Source organism: Rhinichthys klamathensis, unplaced genomic scaffold (genome assembly GCF_029890125.1).
Source record: "Rhinichthys klamathensis goyatoka isolate OS25496 unplaced genomic scaffold, OSU_Roscu_1.1 h1tg000006l_1, whole genome shotgun sequence".
NCBI classification, from domain to species: domain Eukaryota; kingdom Metazoa; phylum Chordata; class Actinopteri; order Cypriniformes; family Leuciscidae; genus Rhinichthys; species Rhinichthys klamathensis.
The window spans coordinates 3,592,716-3,614,265 of NW_026606559.1; the positions used below are offsets into that span (position 1 = coordinate 3,592,716).

Consider the following 21,550-nt stretch of genomic DNA (forward strand, 5'->3'; position numbering starts at 1 on the left):
TGCACTCTCTCTTTTCTCTCAGCTCCATATTGTCCATTACAATACAGAGGTTTATGCTAATATGACCGAAGCTGCGACCCAAGAAAATGGCCTGGCTGTGTTAGGGATTCTAATTGAGGTGATTTCTATTTAATCAAACCCTATATTCATGTAGTATATATATATATATATATATATAAATTACCACTCAAACTTTATCTCATTCAGTTGTTTGCTTTTTCAGGCAGGTGAAGAGATTAATCAGGCATATGGTAGTATTCTCAACTATCTGGGCCGCATCAGATATGCAGGCATGTAATTGTGTGCATGTGCGAGTATGTCTACTGTATACGTGTGTGATTACCGTGCTTCAGCCTTTTGGGTTATTTGTAAATCAACATACAAGACATACAATTTCATTAAAATGTTTACAACTTTTAATATTTGTTTGATTTATTTCAGGCCAGAAGGTGGCTATCCCTGCATTTGACATACAGTCACTGCTGCCTAACAACCTCAGCGAATATTTCCGCTACAATGGCTCACTCACCACTCCACCCTGCCGCCAGAGTGTCCTCTGGACCATCTTCAATGAAAGGGTGAAAATATCTCATTCACAGGTACAAAGACACTGTGTGAAAGCTCAAGCAATGCTAACTTTTCATATTCATTAGTTCAGTCATGACATTTCTTGAGATAAACTGTCATATTCATATTACTGGAAGTGACAGTAGTAGTGGCCTGGGTGTAATATATCCTCTTAGGCTGCTGCTGCTGCAAAGCAAGTAGAAAGACACCCACAGAAATGCTGTGGCTATCATGTAAAACATGTTATTAATAATTAGTCCATCTCCATCTCAATTAAATCACCATCTCCCCTTAGCACCTGTGACCTCCCCAACCCCTTCTTCTTCTCTCCCTCTATTAAAGAAACCACGTCCTAGCGACAACATTCTCCCTGGTGACCCCTAGTGGCCAGGATGAAAATTACACCCTGTAATAGTGGAACTGTTACAGAGTGTTTGCTTTGAAGATTATTAATTTTCAAGCAGCTGTGGATGAGCAGGATTATCCCTGTTACCTAAAAAAGGGGATTCAGGATTTTTGAATAATTGGAGACACGTTTCTCTTTTATGTATGGATTATTACACAATTTAAACCAAATATTTAAGGGGGTCGCTTACCGGACGAGAAGCACAGCGCCGCGCCACATCGTGTCTAGGACAACTCGACGCGCACTTTCTCAGTTTATGGCCAGCAATATGTTTAAAGACATTATGGAATTAAGATAATGTCTGTGCTATGTTATGATTGTACTGAACAGTTTAATACAATCGTTGCTATGTCTTCAGTCTGAACACACTTTTACCTCAGAGCGTTCGTTATGAGAATATCAACTGAAAATCCGCGAACATAAGCAATTTTAATTCTAGCTGCTGTAAATGATTTCTGTAAACGAATGTAAAACTAAATGTAAATTGCAGCACAGGGTGAAGTCAGTATGTACATTAACGGCGATTTGAGACAAATAAATGTTAATTTAATATACAACTATGTAAATGGCGCTCTGTGGCGCGGCAGGGTTTTGAACAAGGTCCTGAGCCGTAGCTGGGCGCCGCGGACAGATGCCGAATGGCGCCGCCGGTGTGTGTACACTCATAGAGAATAATGTGTTCGAATTTTAAAGACATGGCGCTGCACTTCTCGTTCGGTGTGCGACCCCAGAACCGGTTGAAACGCTATCTGAAAAAAATGATTCATAGTGACCAGACTTATTGTGTACCTGTATTATGGATAATATTTTTATTTTAAGAGATGCTATTGATTTGAGTTTCAGAGAGAATATTAACATGTTTTTTTATATAAATAGATCACAATTTTTTTGATAGGGTGGACCATGGATATCTTTTCAAAGTTTTGAGTGCTTTTGGTGATAGGTTTATTTCTTGGATAAAACCAAAACAAATTATTGGATATTGTGATGTTTCTGTATTTTGAAGGTGGGAGGGGGGTTGAGTGCCTCAATCCCTGTAAAAAAAAAGAGGAAGTAGGCAAGGGTGACCACTCTCTGGTCAATTATACACCATTGAACCATTATTAAGAAGAATGAGAAAAGATCTTAAAGGGTTTTTAAAACCGAATGATTCTAATTGTAATAGAATTGAGCTATTAGTATTTCTAAGTGGACAAATACTGTAGATGTCAATAATCTTATAAAAAGCAAAGAGGCATATGAAAAAGCCAACGCTATCTCACGACCAATTCGTCCGAATTTGACGAGTGATTAAAAGATGGCTAATTCGTACGAATTCGTACGACCTCATTCGTACGAATTTGTACGATTTGTCTAAACCCACGTGATGGGTAGGTTTAGGGGCGGGGTCAGGGGTAGGTCATTCGTACGAATTCATACGAATTGGGCAACTCGTCAAATATGTACGTTTTAGCAAAAATCGTACTAATTCGTACGAGTGAGGTCGTACGAATTGTTACGAATTAGCCATCTTTTAATCACTCGTCAAATTCGGACGAATTGGTCGTGAGATCGGGTTGGAAAAAGCATCCACTGCTAAAGTAAATTGGAGTAAGAGTGAATGATATGCAGTAGGTCAATGGCTTCCAGAGTTACAAGGAGGATTAAAGTGGGGCAGAGAAGGTTTTAAAGCCAGAATAATTGGTGATTTTATACAAAAGACACTAGTAGATTTCTTCTGGAACGGTAAATACTGGATTCGTGCTGCACAACTTTAATTGCCTCCTTGTGAACAAGGACAAGGCTTGATAGACATTAAGGGCAGGATTTAAGCTTTCAGACTTATTTCTGAAAAAGAATTGTGTGTAGAAAAGAATTGACATGGACGTACGCAGGTGCAATCCTGAGAAGAGTAGAGGGGTCTATGATATACATATTTTCTGGATACAAACTCAAGAGATGGACCAAACAGAGACTACATCCTTTTATAAATCAGTGTTACAAGCATGGGCTAAAACTTTCAAGATTAAAAGACTTTTCGAGATACCTAAAAACTGGGCATTGGAGGAACCACTCTTTCATAATCCAGTGGTTCATGGTAGACTGATGTCTTCTAGGAGTGTACATGAGAATATTTTAAGAAAAAACTGCACAAAGCTAAAGGATTTGGTCAATCATGGCTGGAAGTCAGTGGAGGATATAATGTACTTGACCGGACTGCGATCTCCACGTCTCGCCATGCGGTTTTTAGAAGAAATAAGCTCATTTTTGACGGGATATTACTGAGATGTTATACGAATGAACAGACTGATGCTATCCCTCAGAAACTGTTCATTTGTTCTACTTATGACAACAGTCTGTTGGAAGACCATCATTGAGAGGTTTCTGAAACTTCTGAGACATGGACAATTGATTATGTCTAAAAAGGTTTACTATAACCTATGTGTCAAGACTGTTCATAAAGAGGCACTGAAGGAACGGCAGCCATTGAGGTGGACGAGATGGGTTGGGCCACCTTTCCCCTTGAGAGATCAGTGGAGGTCCCTGTATAAGTTTCCATTAGAAGCAAACTACAGATTTGCAGTGGAGACTTATTCACAGGGCAATAGCTACAAACAGATATGTGGCTCACCTCAACCCAGCAGTAAATGGAAGTGTGGGTTCTGTAGCCAAGAAGAGACTGTGGAACATTTATTTCTGAATAACAAATGATTGGAGGGGCTTTTTAGAGTTTTGACTGAACGGTTTAGAAGATTTGGTGAAGCTTTTTGTGTATGTACTTAGGAGGTGTAAAGTATAGAATGTCAAAAAGACAATATTTTGTATCCTGAACTATGTTATGGGTATTGAAAAATTGGCAAATTGGAAGCGGGAGTTCAGATGCAATGAGACGTCACACATTAAACCAGTTCATCCCAAAGGGTAACACTTTACAATACGGGTGCACTAATAAGCATTAATTCATGCTTAACTAATGCACAGATAATACTGAATTAATGTGTAACTAATGATTATCTAAGCTATTCATTAATGATTACCACATTAGGAACTAATTAAGAGTCTGTATGGTTAATGTATTAGTTCATACATGAATTGTTATTAATTAAATATGTAATTGTGAATTAATTCCCTAATAACTCATTTTTTTAACTAATAGTGTTAATTAATATGTTAATTACCAGAATGAGCCAAAGCCTTGTATTTCAACTTCCAGATAATACACTAATATGCATTAATACATGATTAATTACTTCATTGTTAGTGCAAATTCATGTGTAAATTACTACAATTACTAAATGACTAGTTAATAATGATGTGCCTCAACAAGTAAAGTCATAACATAATGATACCTTTGCAAATCATTAGCTAATGATTAATTAAAGCAGACAACTGGAAGTTGAAGTGCATAGCTTTGACTAATTGTGGTAATTAACACATTAATTTACACTATTAGTTAATAAAATAGGTTATTAAGGAATTAATATACAATGACACATTGAATTAATAGCAATTCATGTATTACTTAATCTATTAATCATATAGACTCTTTATTAGTTGCTGATGCAGTAATCATTAATTAATGGTTTAGTTCTTCATGAATCATACATTTACTCATGATTATCTATGCATTAGTTAAATATGAATTAATGCATATTAGTGCACCCGTATTGTAAAGTGTTACCAGATAAGGTAATGAGGAATTTGTGAACAGTGATGTATTGAAGAGGAATTGTATTTAATAAAGATGTGTTAAACTCTTCTCTTCTCTTCTCTTCTCTTCTCTTCTCTTCTCTTCTCTTCTCTTCTCTTCTCTTCTCTTCTCTGCTTTTCTCTTCAGCTAATGAAATTAGAGACACTGTTGTACTCCAGCAAAGCGGAAGAAGCAGAGCCCATGGTTCTCCAGGATAACTATCGTGCCACCCAGCCACTTAACAACAGAACTGTCCTGTCCTCTTTCATAGCTGGTAGGAGAAAGATAGAAAGCATTAAAGAGGGAGGGGGAGAGAGAATAGGGTTGGGGGTGGGGGATTATGGAGCTGTGCTCTTTGTTTACATGATGGCTGATTCGTTTTTCAAAAACGCCTGTGAACACAGAGTTTATTGTAAGCACGTGAGCCTGTGTGAGTGTGTGTGTGCCTGAGTGGGATGAGCAACACAAAGCAGTAAAAAGAGCAAGGAAATGTAATAGTACTTGAGGAAGTAATTTAGGATGGTTTCAAATGTTTCCAATATAAATAATAGTTTATAATGGAAACTATCCCCTATTAAGCATAAAATGTGTTTTAATATGTTTATAAAGAATGATTGTATGATCTCTATATCAGTCTTTAAATGCAAGATATTTAAAATGTACCTAAAGTATACTTGCAATAGTTCCACTTTAGCACAATCAAGTATACTTAAGTATATTTTTAGTTGGACTACAGCACTACTTCTGCACAATTAAAGTGCATTCAGTACAAAATTAGTTGTTCCAATTTAGTAGACTTTAAGTATACCAGTTTAGTATACCAAAAAGTACATTATGTAAATGTATTTGTAGTATATATAGCACAACATAAATGTATTTCAAATACATTTTAGTATACATTTTTATCACCTTATGCTACTTTTATGCCATGCCGTCAAAATGACATCATCGGAGATGGAACGCCATTCCAGACCGGAAGTAACTTCAGATTTTGATGAAAGATTACCATGATAAACTATTTTTTCTGTGTATTAATGTGCACGGATAAATTGTTCACCTTAAGACCAGTAATGTGTGCTGACAAAGTAAATAGGGTCAATTTTGATTTCATGAGGACTTTAGTTACTTGACTTGACTTAAAGTATCCAATGAAAAATCTATTCAAGTAGCAATTTACTAGTTACTTCGGATCATATATAGCCTATATAACAATACAATAACATGTTAATATTTAGATAGAGATTGAATTTAAATGATTATTATTATTATCATAATTAGATATCTTTGCAACAAACACAGAAGAGACTATAGGCATCTGTAGCCCAAATATCATTGCATGCCCTTTGCTTTGTATAATAATAATGTATACAGCTACATTTGAATTATTAGACAATGTTGGTTTTGCGTTCAAACGCATGTAAAGGGAACTGTAGTGTATTGAATTGTATTTGGCCAGTCTAGAGATTAACTCTGGGTTAGATTTTGGTTGGCTAGTTCATTGTCCAAAATACCTGTGTTCACAGAGTTTGGTAATTCATATTGCGCAATAAACCAAAAGAAGAACACTGTTGTTCCGACTCTTATTTGTGTTATTTGAACAGTATCAAAACACAGCAGGAACCACTGACAGTGAAAACTCTTCACATGTGCTCGCACAAATAACCGCTACTGAATATCTGAACACAAACGATCATCAAATGCACATTAACGGATCTTCTTCTGCGCAATACTCAAAAATCACTGTTGGCCGGTGTTCATTCATTAAATCTATAAATTAAGGTTTATGTAAAAAAAAACTACTGGTAATGTTATAGTTTGTAGTAGTGGTATCGTGGCATAATAATCTATTTGGTTGTAAAACGTATTACCTGAATGAATTGATATTGAATGTAACAATCATTCACAGACAGCATATGCAGATGTTAATAAAGATCTTTATCGCTGACAAACAATAGGATGCATTTGCTGATTTGCTTTTAATTGACTGTAGGTCCACGGCCACTTCATCCAACACTCTTGATATTTTTAAATTTTCTTAAGCCTTCAGTTTTCCTCAGTTCAAGGTCTTGCGTTAATGTTATGTGTAGTGTGCTACCGCTCTCTGTGATTATTAAACATTGTATCCCTTCGTTCATTCTGCATCACGCATCTCTTTGTTAGAAATACTATACAGCAGCAATCTGTGACACTATTCTGCATATGTGTACTGGAGTACCACATTCTGCTATAGCACATGCAGGAACCTATCCCGTTTGGTTTCAACAATGTCAAACTACTATGTGACATTGTTTAATCTGACATGGACATGCTTTGGCAAAAGGGAAGATTATAAGTGAATTTATAACAAAAATTTCAGCCTGTTTCACACACAAAACTATTTTTATATTACATATTGAATCTTGAGTATTTTCCTTTTTAAACCTGACATACTATAAACTTTCATTGCATAGAAAAGAGCAACTGAATGATTCTTCAAAATTTTTGCCTTTTGTGTTCCACCAAAATAACAGCACACCATTTTGGAATAACATAAGGATGAGTAAATGATGACAGAATGGTCTTTTTTGGGTGAATCGGTTTGTCATTGAAAAGATATGAATGTTGCTTTGACTAATTCTTCTTTGTTTCACTGTTTCTCTCCCCAGTCTCAGTTCAAATTTATACTGCAGGTGAGAAACATTTTATATTATACCAATTATTATATTAATCATTTTACGGTCTAAACATTCAGTATTATTTGTTAAATAGTTTTTATCTTTTCAATCAGCTCTCTTAGAATATATATATATGCTAATTATTGCTCAATTATTACAGTTCTCTTGAGAAATGTAATATTTTGTCTCTGTCTCAGGTGAAATCACAGCGATTGTGATTGGGTCTCTGTGTGGATGTATAGGTTTGGCTGTTATCATCTACTTCATTGTGAAAACTATTCGGTAAGAATTTTTTACAATCCACATGTCTCGTGAGCTGGTTAGAGATGTTATACACTCACCTAAAGGATTATTGGGAACACCATACTAATACTGTGTTTGACCCCCTTTCGCCTTCAGAACTGCCTTAATTCTACGTGGCATTGATTCAACAAGGTGCTGAAAGCATTCTTTAGAAATGTTGGCCCATATTGATAGGATAGCATCTTGCAGTTGATGGAGATTTGTGGGATGCACATCCAGGGCACGAAGCTCCCGTTCCACCACATCCCAAAGATGCTCTATTGGGTTGAGATCTGGTGACTGTGGGGGCCATTTTAGTACAGTGAACTCATTGTCATGTTCAAGAAACCAATTTGAAATGATTCGAGCTTTGTGACATGGTGCATTATCCTGCTGGAAGTAGCCATCAGAGGATGGGTACATGGTGGCCATAAAGGGATGGACATGGTCAGAAACAATGCTCAGGTAGGCCGTGGCATTTAAACAATGCCCAATTGGCACTAAGGGGCCTAAAGTGTGCCAAGAAAACATCCCCCACACCATTACACCACCACCACCAGCCGCACAGTGGTAACAAGGCATGATGGATCCATGTTCTCATTCTGTTTACGCCAAATTCTGACTCTACCATCTGAATGTCTCAACAGAAATCGAGACTCATCAGACCAGGCAACATTTTTCCAGTCTTCAACTGTCCAATTTTGGTGAGCTCTTGCAAATTGTAGCCTCTTTTTCCAATTTGTAGTGGAGATGAGTGGTACCCGGTGGGGTCTTCTGCTGTTGTAGCCCATCCGCCTCAAGGTTGTGCGTGTTGTGGCTTCACAAATGCTTTGCTGCATACCTCGGTTGTAACGAGTGGTTATTTCAGTCAAAGTTGCTCTTCTATCAGCTTGAATCAGTCGGCCCATTCTCCTCTGACCTCTAGTATCAAAAAGGCATTTTCGCCCACAGGACTGCCGCATACTGGATGTTTTTCCCTTTTCACACCATTCTTTGTAAACCCTAGAAATGGTTGTGCGTGAAAATCCCAGTAACTGAGCAGATTGTGAAATACTCAGACCGGCCCGTCTGGCACCAACAACCATGCCACGCTCAAAATTGCTTAAATCACCTTTCTTTCCCATTCTGACATTCAGTTTGGAGTTCAGGAGATTGTCTTGACCAGGACCACACCCCTAAATGCATTGAAGCAACTGCCATGTGATTGGTTGATTAGATAACTGCATTAATGAGAAATTGAACAGGTGTTCCTAATAATCCTTTAGGTGAGTGTATATTTTTTGTACATTCTTAGTTACACACAATCATACTGCATGTGTTCTGCTTAAAACTTGCCAAGAATGTGTATTTCCTCTGTAATTCCTCAAATAATTCCATTTTCTTTTAGTCTTATCTTAAATTCAGTTTACGTTCATAATTGGGTGTAAGTCCCTAAACAACAAGATTATTGTTTTCCAGTGCTAGCTGGCAAGAGTGTCTTCATGAAGGGGGGACAATCAGGAATAAATAAATATAAACACAAGAAATTACATCAGACGTTTAAAAGAAAGAAATGATATAATACAAACTACATAGATTATACTATTATAAGCTTCCCAGATAGCAAGCAACCATTGAAACAATAAGTCAATGTTGATGTGTCAACGCTAATTGCATTTAATTAATGTTATAGAGTAATGTTGATTCAGTATCACTTTTGCACCCACAATTAATGTTGAAACAATAGTGAGATTTCAACAAAAAATCAATGGTAATGTCATTGGATCAACGTTACACTATGATGCTGATTCTACATCATTGCTGTTGAATCAACATTTAAATGAACTAAAAGAATCCTTGGTAATATTGTTGGATCAATGTTACATTGTGGTGTTCATTCTAAATCATGTTTGTTCAAACATTGAAAATACAACTGAAATGTACTGTCAACATAAAACAATGTTGCCATCTGATGTACCCAAAGTTAGTGTTGAAACAACATTCAATGGTCAATCAACAAATTCCAGGCCATTTCAAAGTTTGGGGAAAAAACCTTTAAAATATTTTAAAAGTACACCTTTTTAACGCAATCAATGACAAAAAGATACAAAAGATCATTCTTAAAAAGTAGAAATATGACAAAAAGGACAAAAGCACTAAAAACCTAAAACAGTTTCAAGAGTCTGATGTCATTAGTTCAAGTTTAAAAAAATCTGGCTTACAACTGCCTTTTTACTTTGGGTTCTCTGAAATCTGAAAAAGAAAGCAGGATGTCATTTAGAGCAAGTCATACATTCAATTACGTTCAGAAATATTAATATGTTAATTTAAAAATCACTTCATATTGGATTCCGTCTATCTTTGTCTTCGTTTTGTGACAGCACCGTTGTTTGAAATTGTGCCAGAGAAGTTGTGTGAATATGTCAGGTGGTTCAACAAACAAGACTTTTGTATAGGATGCACCTATGTTTTCTCTCTGAGGAAGCATCAATTACTGAGAATTGTGGTGATGAACACGATTTCATTCAAGGGGAAAACCCACCCACCCCCGAAACGTGATTTCAAGGAGGCCTACAGAAACAACCTGCACCGTGGCCCATGCAGGATAACCCAGCTTCAGCACTGCTGAGAAGTGTACATGCAACCATTACAGGTGTTTTTATCAGTGGGCATTTTCAAACTACAATGTGTTTTTCAACTGCTTTACCCGAAGATCCACCACAAAACCATACCCCCAGTGAATTAGAAAAGAAAATCAGGTAAAGTGGTTGAATATGCCCATCGTGGTTTGAATATGGCAGTGGTGTATAATAATGAAGTACAATTTTAAGTACAAAGCTGTATGAATTTCTTTCTTCTGCTGAACACAAAAGATGTTATTTTGAAGAATGTCGGTAACCAGACAGTTGAAATAAAGAAATTTATACAGGTTTGAAACAACTTGAGGGTGAGTAAATAAAAGAATAGTTCACTTCAAAATGAAAATTCTGTCAAGTACAGTTTTTGTATATTTGTACTTTACTCGAGTTCTACTTTTGCTACATATTAAAGAAAAAATTATACTTTTACTCCAATACATTTGTCCAAACACTTTTGTTACATTTGCAGCTGCAAAGAGCAAAAAAATAACAGAAAGCAATATTTTATGATCAGTCATAGCGATATCCAGTTCGCAAAGGAATCTTTTGATCAGTTCGGTTACTTTCAATTTGTTAAACTGGTTTGTTGTTTTGTGGATTACTGCACATTTGTAGTAAGACACTCATTTGAATCGTTCAGCTCTTGAGTTAAAGGGACAGTTTACTCAAAACTTATATTTACCTACCCATATGTTGTTCCCAACATATATTCATTTATTTTCCATTAAAGAAATGCATACATCTAAAAACAAATATTCTGATGGATTTCTGGTCAATACAATGAAAGACACTGGGGTTCAGTGTTGTTTTTGGACCCCTTTCACTTTCATTGTATGGAAAGAACAGCTTTTCTTCTGTAGTGCTCTGCAGCAGAAATTCCTACAGGTTTGAACTTGAGCATCAGTAAATGATGATAGAATTATTATTTTTTCTGTGTGCACAATCCCTTTAATAACTCTTACATACCCTAACGCAGAATCTCAGTTAGGTTGCTGTTACGTAGTGGCAGAGACGAAGCGGAGAAATGAGAATCCAGTTGTAGCAGTATTTATTGAAAACAAAAACAAAGATAATCCAAACAAAGGGTCAAAAACAGGAACATGAGCAAAAACAGGAACATAATCCAAAGTGCAGGAGCATAACAGCTTCACACAACTTGTAAAGACAACAACCAACAAACCAAGACTAAAGCACAGGGGAATATACACAGGATAGCAAGAAGTTAACAAGGTACACCTGAAAATGATTAATCACTTTGGTAACAAACAAGACAGTTTCTCATTATGCGTTCTTCAGCGATCTTGCGTCCTTGTGTTCTCGTACTACGTCATCATCAAACGTCGAAGTTCAATTCCAATACTCAAGAACGCAAGTACAGAGGACGCATGAAAGTACCCGGATGTGTTCTTGATATCAATGATGCATCGAATGCAGACTTGAGATAATCGAATCGTTCAAATCCCAGAAGATCGGTCGAAATATGTGACCGCTCTTAAAAGTAAACATTTGTCCGTCTCTTTTGCTTAATTTTAATAAAGTGATAAAGACCTTAAAGCAACACTAAGGAACTTTTCCTCTGCAGTTGCCCTACTGGTTGGAAGCGGAATTGTCCATTACCGCTGTTGTAAATAATTTAGCCTACCGCAGCCTACTGTCGCAGGTACGCTCGCTGTTTATCCAGCACCGGCTTTGAAATGAACAATATCCACAGACAAGGTAGAGTATGATGCATGATTTTATGAAAGTATGATGTATTGCGACATCAGAAACGAAGAAAAACTAAATAATGACTATTGTAAAGCTTGACGCAAAGCAAGTCAAATTTGTAGTTTTCTTATGTCTCATTCGAACTACAGAAACGCGACCCGGTCTGGCAAACTTGCATAGTGTGGTTATACCAGACAAAGGACTGCAAAGCGGAGGCATAAGTGCCTTTCACCCTGTTACGACTTGATGAACCACTGAAACGATTTTGGAAACATTATTTTAAGGTAAAAAATCTTTAAGAAAGCTGCAGTAAAATTTCAATGCTGATACAACAAACTTTAAACAGTGAAATGTCATTCTCAAACAAAATGATGGTTTAAATGAAAATGTCTCAGGTTAACCAGGAGACCCCCCTTCGGGTGGCCACGGCCATTACCGCTGTCGTCCCGCCCTTTGGGTGGCCGTGGCGGAGACGCTGGCTCCGGGCTGGGCTGGACCAGCGGTGAAGGCTCGGGGCTGGACGGGACCAGCGGTGAAGGCTCGGGGCTGGACGGGACCAGTGGTGTAGGCTCGGGACTGGACGGGACCAGCGGTGTAGGCTCGGGACTGGACGGGACCAGCGGTGAAGGCCCGGGGCTGGACGGAACCAGCGGTGAAGGCTCGGGGCTGGACGGGACCAGTGGTGTAGGCTCGGGACTGGACGGGACCAGCGGTGTAGGCTCGGGACTGGACGGGACCAGCGGTGAAGGCCCGGGGCTGGACGGAACCAGCGGTGAAGGCTCTGGGCTGGACGGGACCAGCGGTGAAGGCTCGGGGCTGGACGGAACCAGCGGTGAAGGCTCTGGGCTGGACGGGACCAGCGGAGAAGGCTCTGGGCTGGACGGGACCAGCGGAGAAGGTTCTGGGCTGGACGGGACCAGCGATGAAGGCTCTAGGCTGGACGGGACCAGCGATGAAGGCTCTAGGCTTGACGGGACCAGCGATGAAGGCTCTAGGCTGGACGGGACCAGCGATGAAGGCTCTAGGCTGGACGGGAGCAGCAGTGAAGGCTCTAGCTCGGCGGGCATCACATGTACAGTCTCTTGCTTGGGGGGCGAGAACTGACATTCTTTGTCAGTTCTCGTTTATGTATAACGTGGTTTTTGTGTCTCCTATGTTTTTGAAGATTAAATTCCTGTTTCCAGTTATTCCTCGGGCTTCCTGGTTACCACACAACCGTAACAACAGGGTATAAATACAAGGGTGAACAAAGGAACATGATGAAGACACAGGTGAGAGAAATGATGATGACAAGACACAGGTGCTATAACTGAAGACTAACGAGCAGCGGGAAAACTGGGAAACAGGACTGAACCAAAAACACAAAGCAGGGGGAAAACACAGGACATACATGTCAAGTCAAGTCAAGTCATCTTCATTTATATAGCGCTTTTAACAATGGATTGTTTCAAAGCAGCTTTACAGAGATAAACATATAATTTAAGGTAACAGAGATTGTTTTGGTTTTATAGCGGTTCTTGAATAATGTTATTTCCAGCTAAAGTTAATTTTGATTGATTCACCTCCGTCGAAATGATCAGACTTTAAACGCGAACCTGTGATTAACGCTGACGGCGTTCACATGCACATTCAGAATTGATTCTATAGTTATGTGCTTTTGAAAATATGTGCGCAGGTTTGTAATTCCATACAACCCATGCCTAAACAAACTACTTGTCTTGCCTATAAATTTTGATACAGAATTTTGTTTTATTTGATCACTTCGGGGTACGCAAACCGAAATTCACAACGCTTTATCTGTAGAGTGGGAAAGGGATCCTCCATTGGGAGAGGATAGTTGACACTTCATCACTGCATTGTCATCGGGTCCAGGCGAATCTCCTTCGTCAGATCTGGATACGGCCTGGATCCGGCAGGCTGCGGGAAAACCTCGGGATAAACAAAGACACTAATATTAGCGTAGATGCCATTCTTATGATGTAACGAGTACATCAAGATTTAAGGGAAGTGTTCCCAGTTCCGACTGACCTAATCTATGCAGCCTAACATTGAATTATAGAAGTCTATAATGTATTATGTGTATGCTAGGTCAAAGAGATGTGTTTTTAGTCTAGCTTTGAACTGACAGAGTGTGTCTGCTTCCCGGACAATGGTAGGAAGACTGTTCCAAAGTTTTGGTGCTAAATAGGAAAAGGATCTACCGCCAGCAGTCGATTTAGATATTCTAGGTATTATCAACTGGCCGGAATTTTGAGATCGCAATAGGCGTGAAGGAATATAATGCGTTAAGAGCTCGCTCAAGTACTGCGGAGCTAAACCATTTAGTGCTTTGTAAGTAATCAACAATATTTTAAAATTTATACGATGTTTAATAGGGAGCCAATGCAGTGTTGACAGAACCGGGCTAATATGGTCATATTTCCTGGTTCTGGTAAGAACTCGAGCTGCTGCGTTTTGAACTAGCTGTAGTTTATTTATTAAGCGTGCAGGGCAACCACCCAGTAGAGCATTACAATAGTCTAGCCTTGAGGTCATGAACGCATGAACTAATTGTTCCGCATTTCCCAATGAGAGCATATGGCGTATTTTAGATATATTTTTAAGATGGAAAAATGCAGTTTTACAGATACTAAACACGTGGCTTTCAAAAGAAAGGTTGCTATCAAAGAGCACACCCAGGTTCCTAACCGACGACAAAGACTTAACAGAGCAGCCATCAAGTGTTAGACAGTATTCTAGGTTATTACGTGTGGAAGTTTTTTGTCCAATAATTAGAATCTCTGTCTTTTCAGAATTCAGTAGTGATGTATGTCTCGAGACCGGTCTCGAGACCACTTTTACGTGGTCTCGGTCTTGTCACGGCCTTGACGGTCTTTGGTCTCGGTCTTGTCTTGGTCTCGGACCTCCCGGTCTTGTCTAGGTCTCGCTGTCTCAGACCGACATAGTGGTCAGGGGATTGAGCAATACAATACTACAATATCCACGACGATATCCGCAACGTATTGAAGCGCGCGTCCGAGTGAAGACAGTGCGGTGCGCGCGAGCCACGCGAGAAAACACTGTATCCGCGCCACTGATCGCAGCGGCAACGAGCACTTTGATCACTTGATTTAAAAAACACATATCATGTACAGTTTTTGATATATTAATATTTAGTAAAACACATATCAGTGACATGATGGGTTTTACCTTCAGGAGATTTTGGGTAACTGCACAACTGACAGATGACTTTGAGCGCACCGCCAATGGTGTGTGTGTGTGTGTGTGTGTGTGTGTGTGTAACCATAGCGACAAAAACGACCAACTTTCGGATCCTGCACTTAAGCCTATAATTTCGTTTTTAAAAATATAATTATGTATTTAAAAGTTGCAGAATGGGTTCATTTGGAGACTTCAAAATCAGCAGAGATAGGCAGGCAAATGCAAAACAACATTTGACAAGTTATTGCTTAGCTTCAACACTAATGTTTTTTTCCCCTCCGGTCTCGACTTGGTCTCGGTCTTAGTCTCGACTTGGTCTTGGTCTCGACTTGGTCTGTCTTGGTCTTGGTCTTGGTCTTGGTCTTGTCTTGGTCTCGATACCATCTGGTCTTGGTAGTGTCTTGGTCTCGGTTTAGGCGGTCTCGACTACAAGTCTAGAATTCAGTAGTAGAAAATTACTAGTCATCCAATTTTTTATATCAGCTATGCATTCCGTTAATTTTGTGAATTGGTAAGTTTCGTTAGGTTTTGAAGAAATATACAGCTAAGTATCATCGGCATAACAGTGAAAACTAACTCCATGTTTCCTAATGATATCTCCTAATGGTAGCATGTACAGAGTGAACAGCAACGGTCCTAATACTGAGCCTTGTGGTACGCCATACTGAACTTGTGATCGATAAGACATCTCTTCATTTACTGCTACAAACTGATAACGGTCAGTTAAGTATGATTTAAACCATGCAAGTGCAATTCCACTAATGCCAACATAGTTTTCTAGTCTATTTAAAAGAATGTTGTGGTCAATTGTGTCAAATGCAGCACTAAGATCGAGTAACACTAATAGAGAGATACAACCACGAAAGGATGATAGGAGCAAATCATTTGTGACTCTAATGAGAGCAGTCTCAGTGCTATGGTACGGTCTAAATCCGGACTGAAAATCCTCGCAGATATCATTTCTTTCTAGAAAGGAACACAGTTGTGAGGATACTGCTTTTTCTAATATCTTTGACAGAAAAGGCAGTTTCGAGATCGGCCTGGAATTGACTAATTCTGTAGGATCAAGTTGTGGTTTTTTAACAAGCGGTTTTATCATAGCCAGTTTAAAGGTTTTTGGTACGTATCCTAGAGACAAAGATGAATTAATGATATTAAGAAGATACGGAGCCCCTCTAGTCCCACTTTGTCAAAAAAAATTATTTTAACTATCTCGTGGCCTCAAGATAAGTAACTCGTGGCCTCAAGATACTATCTCGTGGCCTCAATATACTATCTCGTGGCCTCAAGATAGTATCTCGTGGCGTCAAGATAGTATCTCGTGGCCTCAAGATAGTATCTTGAGGCCACGAGATACTATCTTGAGGCCACGAGATACTATCTTGAGGCCACGAGTTAATATCTTGAGGCCACGAGTTACTATCTTGAGGCCACGAGATACTATCTTGAGGCCACGAGTTACTTATCTTGAGGCCACGAGTTACTATCTTGAGGCCACGAGATAGTATCTTGAGGCCACGAGTTACTTATCTTGAGGCCACGAGATAGTTATAATAATTTTTTTTGACAAAGTGGGACTAGGGGGGCTCCGTAAGAAGAGGATATATGACCTCTGGAATCATCTCTTTCAGTAGCTTAGTCGGTATAGGATCTAACATACAAGTTGTTGATTTAGATGAATTAACGAGTTTGCAGAATTCTTCCTCTCCTATAGCAACAAATGAATCAAATTTTTCCTCAGGGAGACTACAATGCACTCCCTGACTGCGATACTGATGCGATATTCTGTAGACGGTTGCATAGTTATAATTTTGTCCCTGATATTATCAATCTTATAAGTAAACAAGTTCATAAAGTCATCACTGCTGTGTTGCTTGGACACTTCTGAGCTTGAAGCTTTCTTTTTCGTTAGTTTAGCCACTGTTTCAAATAAATACCTTGGATTATGTTTATTTTCTTCTAATAGGGTTGAAAAATAAGCAGATCTAGCAGCTTTTAAAGCCTCTCTGTAAGCAATCGAGCTCTCTTTCCATGAAATCCGAAATACCTCTAGTTTAGTTTTCTTCCAGTTGCGCTCCATTTTTCTGGCTGCTCTCTTAAGGGCCTGAGTGTGCTCGTTGTACCACGGCGTTGGACTATTTTCTTTAATCTTCTTTAAGCGCAACGGAGCAACTGCGTCTAAAGTGCTGGAAAAGAGAGAGTTAAAAGTTTCTGTTGCAATATCAAGTTCTTCTAAGCTATCCGGGATGCTGAGATGATGAAACTGATTAGGAAGATTATTGATAAAGCAATCTTTAGTGGCAGAAGTTATAGGTCTAACATATTTATAACACGGAGTCCGCTTTGCAGCCTTGGCTAAATGTAATTTACATGAGAGATAATGATCTGAGATGTCATCGCTCTGCTGCAGAATTTCAACGGCATCAACATCTATTCCATGTGATAATATTAGATCTAGAGTATGATTACGACAATGAGTAGGTCCTGACACGTGTTGTCTAACTCCAATTGAGTTTACAATGTCTTTAAATGCCAATCCCAATGCATCTTTTTCATTATCTACATGCATATTAAAATCACCAACAATTAGTACTTTATCTGCAGCCAATACTAATTCTGATAGAAAGTCCGCGAATTCTTTGATAAAATCTTTATGGTGCCCTGGTGGCCTGTATACAGTAGCCAGCATAATTCTCAAATGTGATTTATCGTTTACACTATACATTTTTACATTAAGCACCAATACTTCAAAAGAAGTATATTTAAAACTAGATTTCTTAGTGGTTTTGAAAATATTACTATAAATCACAGCAACACCTCCCCCTTTGCCTTTCAGATGAGGTTCATGTTTATAACTGTAATCTTGTGGGGTTGACTCATTTAAAATAATGTAATCGTTTGGTTTTAGCCAGGTTTCTGTCAAACACAGCACATCTAGATTATAATCTGAAATCATATCATTAACTATGAGAGATTTTGAAGTAAGGGATCGAATATTCAGCAACCCAAGCTTTATCATTTGCTCATCTGTATTATATCTGTTTTTTATTTGTTGAACATCAATTAAATTTTTAACCTGACGTTTTTTGGATTTCCAAATTCGGGGAACAGACACAGTCTCTATATGATGATATCTAGGTGAAAGAGGCTCTATGTGATGGGATTTATCAACTCAAACTTTTCTTCTTTAGCATTAACATTCTTTTATAATGTTTGTCTGTGATTACTTTGATGGATTGTGATTGGTGATATGATTGTTTCTCCTCATAACATGACAGCTTAACTTCAAGCTGGGATGTCCTGCCAAGTATCCGACCTGCTCCTGAGCCCAGGTCAACTTTTTCAATAACCTTTGATTCATGACCTCTAACCCCTAACCCTTAATCCCAGTAACCTCTAAAATCAACTCTACAAGGATAAATTAAATCACTTTAAAAAGTCAGGAAATATATTTTTGCTCATGAAAAAAAAGAACAGTTGACCAAAACCATACTCTTTTTTTATGAATTATTTATTACATTGAGCACATGAGGTATAGAAAAAAGGAAGCTCACCTGTACTTGACATGTGAGAACAAATCTCGTTGATTCTTGTGGAAGCTTAAACTTGCTTGTGACATGTGAGAACAAACCTTATGGTTAACAAGCAAGCGTGTTTGAGCTTCCATTTACCACAATTTATGAGCTCAATGTACTTTATATGCACATGTGTATGGTAAGGGATGCGTGCAGTGTGGGTTAGGAAAATTGAATCATCAGCATAGTACACTGTACTCTCAGCTCACACATGAGCATTGAATAAAAAAAAATAAAAAAAATTTGCACTAATCAGTTGTTCCACACTAGGGTAACTAGACTAGAGCTACTCCTGATATAAATTGAAGCTTAAATTAAACCTACCAGGAGGCAGGTTTAAATGGGGTTAGGATTGTTGCATTATTCCAAATAAATATATTGAGATTCACAAACATATGTAAAGAGATTCACAAAAATGTATCAAATTCACAAATAAATAGATTAAGATCCACAAATAAATGTAAAGAGTTTCACAAAAATTTATAAAACTCACAAATAAATAAAATGAGATTTGCAAATGTGTTTTATGTCACAAACACAACTCTGCCTGGCATTTATTTGTGAACCGCTTTCTGTGCGTTTGTAAATCACTGCACACATTTGTGAAACTCTTCTTGTGCATTTGTAAATCCTCTCACGCATTTGTGCATTTTGAAACACTTCTAGCGTAGATGTGCAGACAAATATATATTTTTATTTGCAAATCTCATTTTATTTATTTGTAAATTTTATAATTTTTTGTGAAACTCGTTACATTTATTTGTGGATCTTAATCTATTTATTTGTGAATTTTATACATTTTTGTGTATCTCTTTTCGTTTGTTTATGAATCTCAATCTATTTATTTGGAATAATCCAACAATCCTAACCCCATAGGTTTAACTTCAGATTAACTTTGTGTTTCAAATAATACACATGTATAATGTGGACTATGTCAGTGAAGATCAACACTGTGTGTGTGTATGTGTGTGTGGGTGGGTGTATACATATATATATATATATATATATATATATATATATATACACACTACATACATGTATATATGTATTTATATGTGTATCTCTCTCTCTCTGTGTGTGTGTGTGTGTGGGGGCCTATGTAACAAAGGCAAGCTATTTAGTTCCCTTTCGTAGTCACTCCGAGTTACGTCGGATGACGGAGAATGGGGGTTTTCGCCAGAAAGCCTATCACCTTCGAGTATTAAAAAACGAGCCTATGGCAATGAAATGCCATGGGTCTGCGGAATTTGCATAATGTATCTCCGCCCCACCGCGTGGGTATTTAAGGAGAGACACCTGCAACAGCAGATCATGTTTTCGCTTCGGAGCCAAGAGCATCTCTTCACTCCACAAGCCAAATCCTGAGTTTTCTCAGTGACTACATCTCTTCGAGACGAGCGAACTCTCCGGTGTTGGTGTGACGGCGGTATCCAGCGAGTTTCACATTGCCTGCGAGCTGAGCAGTGGTCTGCCAGTCTGTGTGTTCTCCCTGGTCGCTTCAACATCCGCGGAGTTTTTCCTCTCACTAAAGAGCTGCACGCGGTACGTCTTTTTAAAGACGCGTCTTTCTAAAGACGATCTGCCCGTGTTTTTCTGAGTGTGGTATTCTGATAGATTCAGCTGATGGGCGCGAGCGCTGTTTTGAGTGTTTGGGCTTTGATCGCGCTCAGACAGCGCTCGTGGGTGTGTCACGTTCTCTCACTGGGAACGTGACCATCGCAATGTAACGGTCGAGACTCGATGAGCTCAATGAGTGAGAGTCCCCTCATCCACACCCCGATCTATTTTTCTCCACGTGAGATAATACTTCGGCTGGTGGCCAGGGTGACCTAAGACGGCAGGTCTGGAACTAAACCGACGAAAAATTCCTCGGTCCACACCCCGTCTTTCACATTGCAACCTGCGTGGTCCCAGGTGAGTTCGCCGGCCCGCCCGCGGGCCCGCGGTCTCATTCGGTACCCCGGCTGATGAAATCATGTATCACCGCATCACAAGGTGAGCTGGAGTCCTCTAGAGATGATGGCTCGTCTGTGCTGCCGTCCTTGGATGTGCTAGCATAACGAGTTTGATCCAGAGTGCACAGCTATGCTTCCCGGGTGATTGGTTTTTGGGGGTGGCGAACCCAAATCCTTTCTACACGGACGTGCATGAAGAGATCATGAGATCGTGGAAGTCTCCTTGACTTTTCGCGACTGCTCAGTGGCCTCTTCCGCCTTCTCTGCCCTTGTAGAGGCCGCGGCCTAGGGTGCACTGGGGTTCCCCCTGTGGAGTGTTCTGTGGCAACACTTATGTGTCCCCACAGCGCCTCCACCTGGCGTGGCGACTCTTAAGCACCCCTCCAATGCCTGTAGGTTCTTGTCTACTCCGGTGGCGGGGACCTATAGAGCTGCGGGGCAGGCTGCCACCTCACTGCGTGTTATTGCCATCCTCCTGGGTGTTCAACGACATGCACGAGGGTAGGGCTGATTCAGGGCTCATCCTTGAGCTGCCTGCCGTCACCGACCTTGCTCTCCGAGCGACGTAGGTGACCGCACGCTCCCTGAGTCAGGTGATGTCCACATAGGTGGTCAGACACCTCTGGCTAACCTGATTGATGTGCGCGAGGCTGAGTGATTTCGTTTCCTCAACTCCCCCATATCCCAGGCTGGCCTCTTCGGCGGCGCGGTCGAGGACTCTGCCCAACAGTTCTCAGAAGTGGACTGTGGCTATTTTGTCTGACCCCGCGGCTTTGCTGCCTCCAGCTGCCGGCTCAGACGCCCCAGTCCGCTTGCTGCCGAATGCGCCCTCCTGCGACTTCCGCCCCCTCCCGCCCGGCCCCCAGCAGCACCGGGCCGCACCGTGGAGGTGGTCGCAGGAAGGCGCCCCTGCCC

The 21,550-nt window shown here is 39.6% G+C and overlaps 1 protein-coding gene across 1 annotated transcript in view; it reads left to right on the top strand.

The window, feature by feature from the left end:
* The window catches only part of ca14 (carbonic anhydrase XIV), a 38,610-nt gene that overhangs the window by 13,043 nt on the left and 4,017 nt on the right, over nucleotides 1–21,550 (top strand). Inside the window, exons 5-11 of the mRNA XM_056257708.1 lie at nucleotides 23–118; nucleotides 224–290; nucleotides 442–599; nucleotides 4,791–4,917; nucleotides 7,289–7,312; nucleotides 7,495–7,579; nucleotides 18,384–18,437. Coding sequence (XP_056113683.1) covers nucleotides 23–118; nucleotides 224–290; nucleotides 442–599; nucleotides 4,791–4,917; nucleotides 7,289–7,312; nucleotides 7,495–7,579; nucleotides 18,384–18,437 — 611 coding nt within the window. The remainder of the gene's footprint in view (nucleotides 1–22; nucleotides 119–223; nucleotides 291–441; nucleotides 600–4,790; nucleotides 4,918–7,288; nucleotides 7,313–7,494; nucleotides 7,580–18,383; nucleotides 18,438–21,550) is intronic.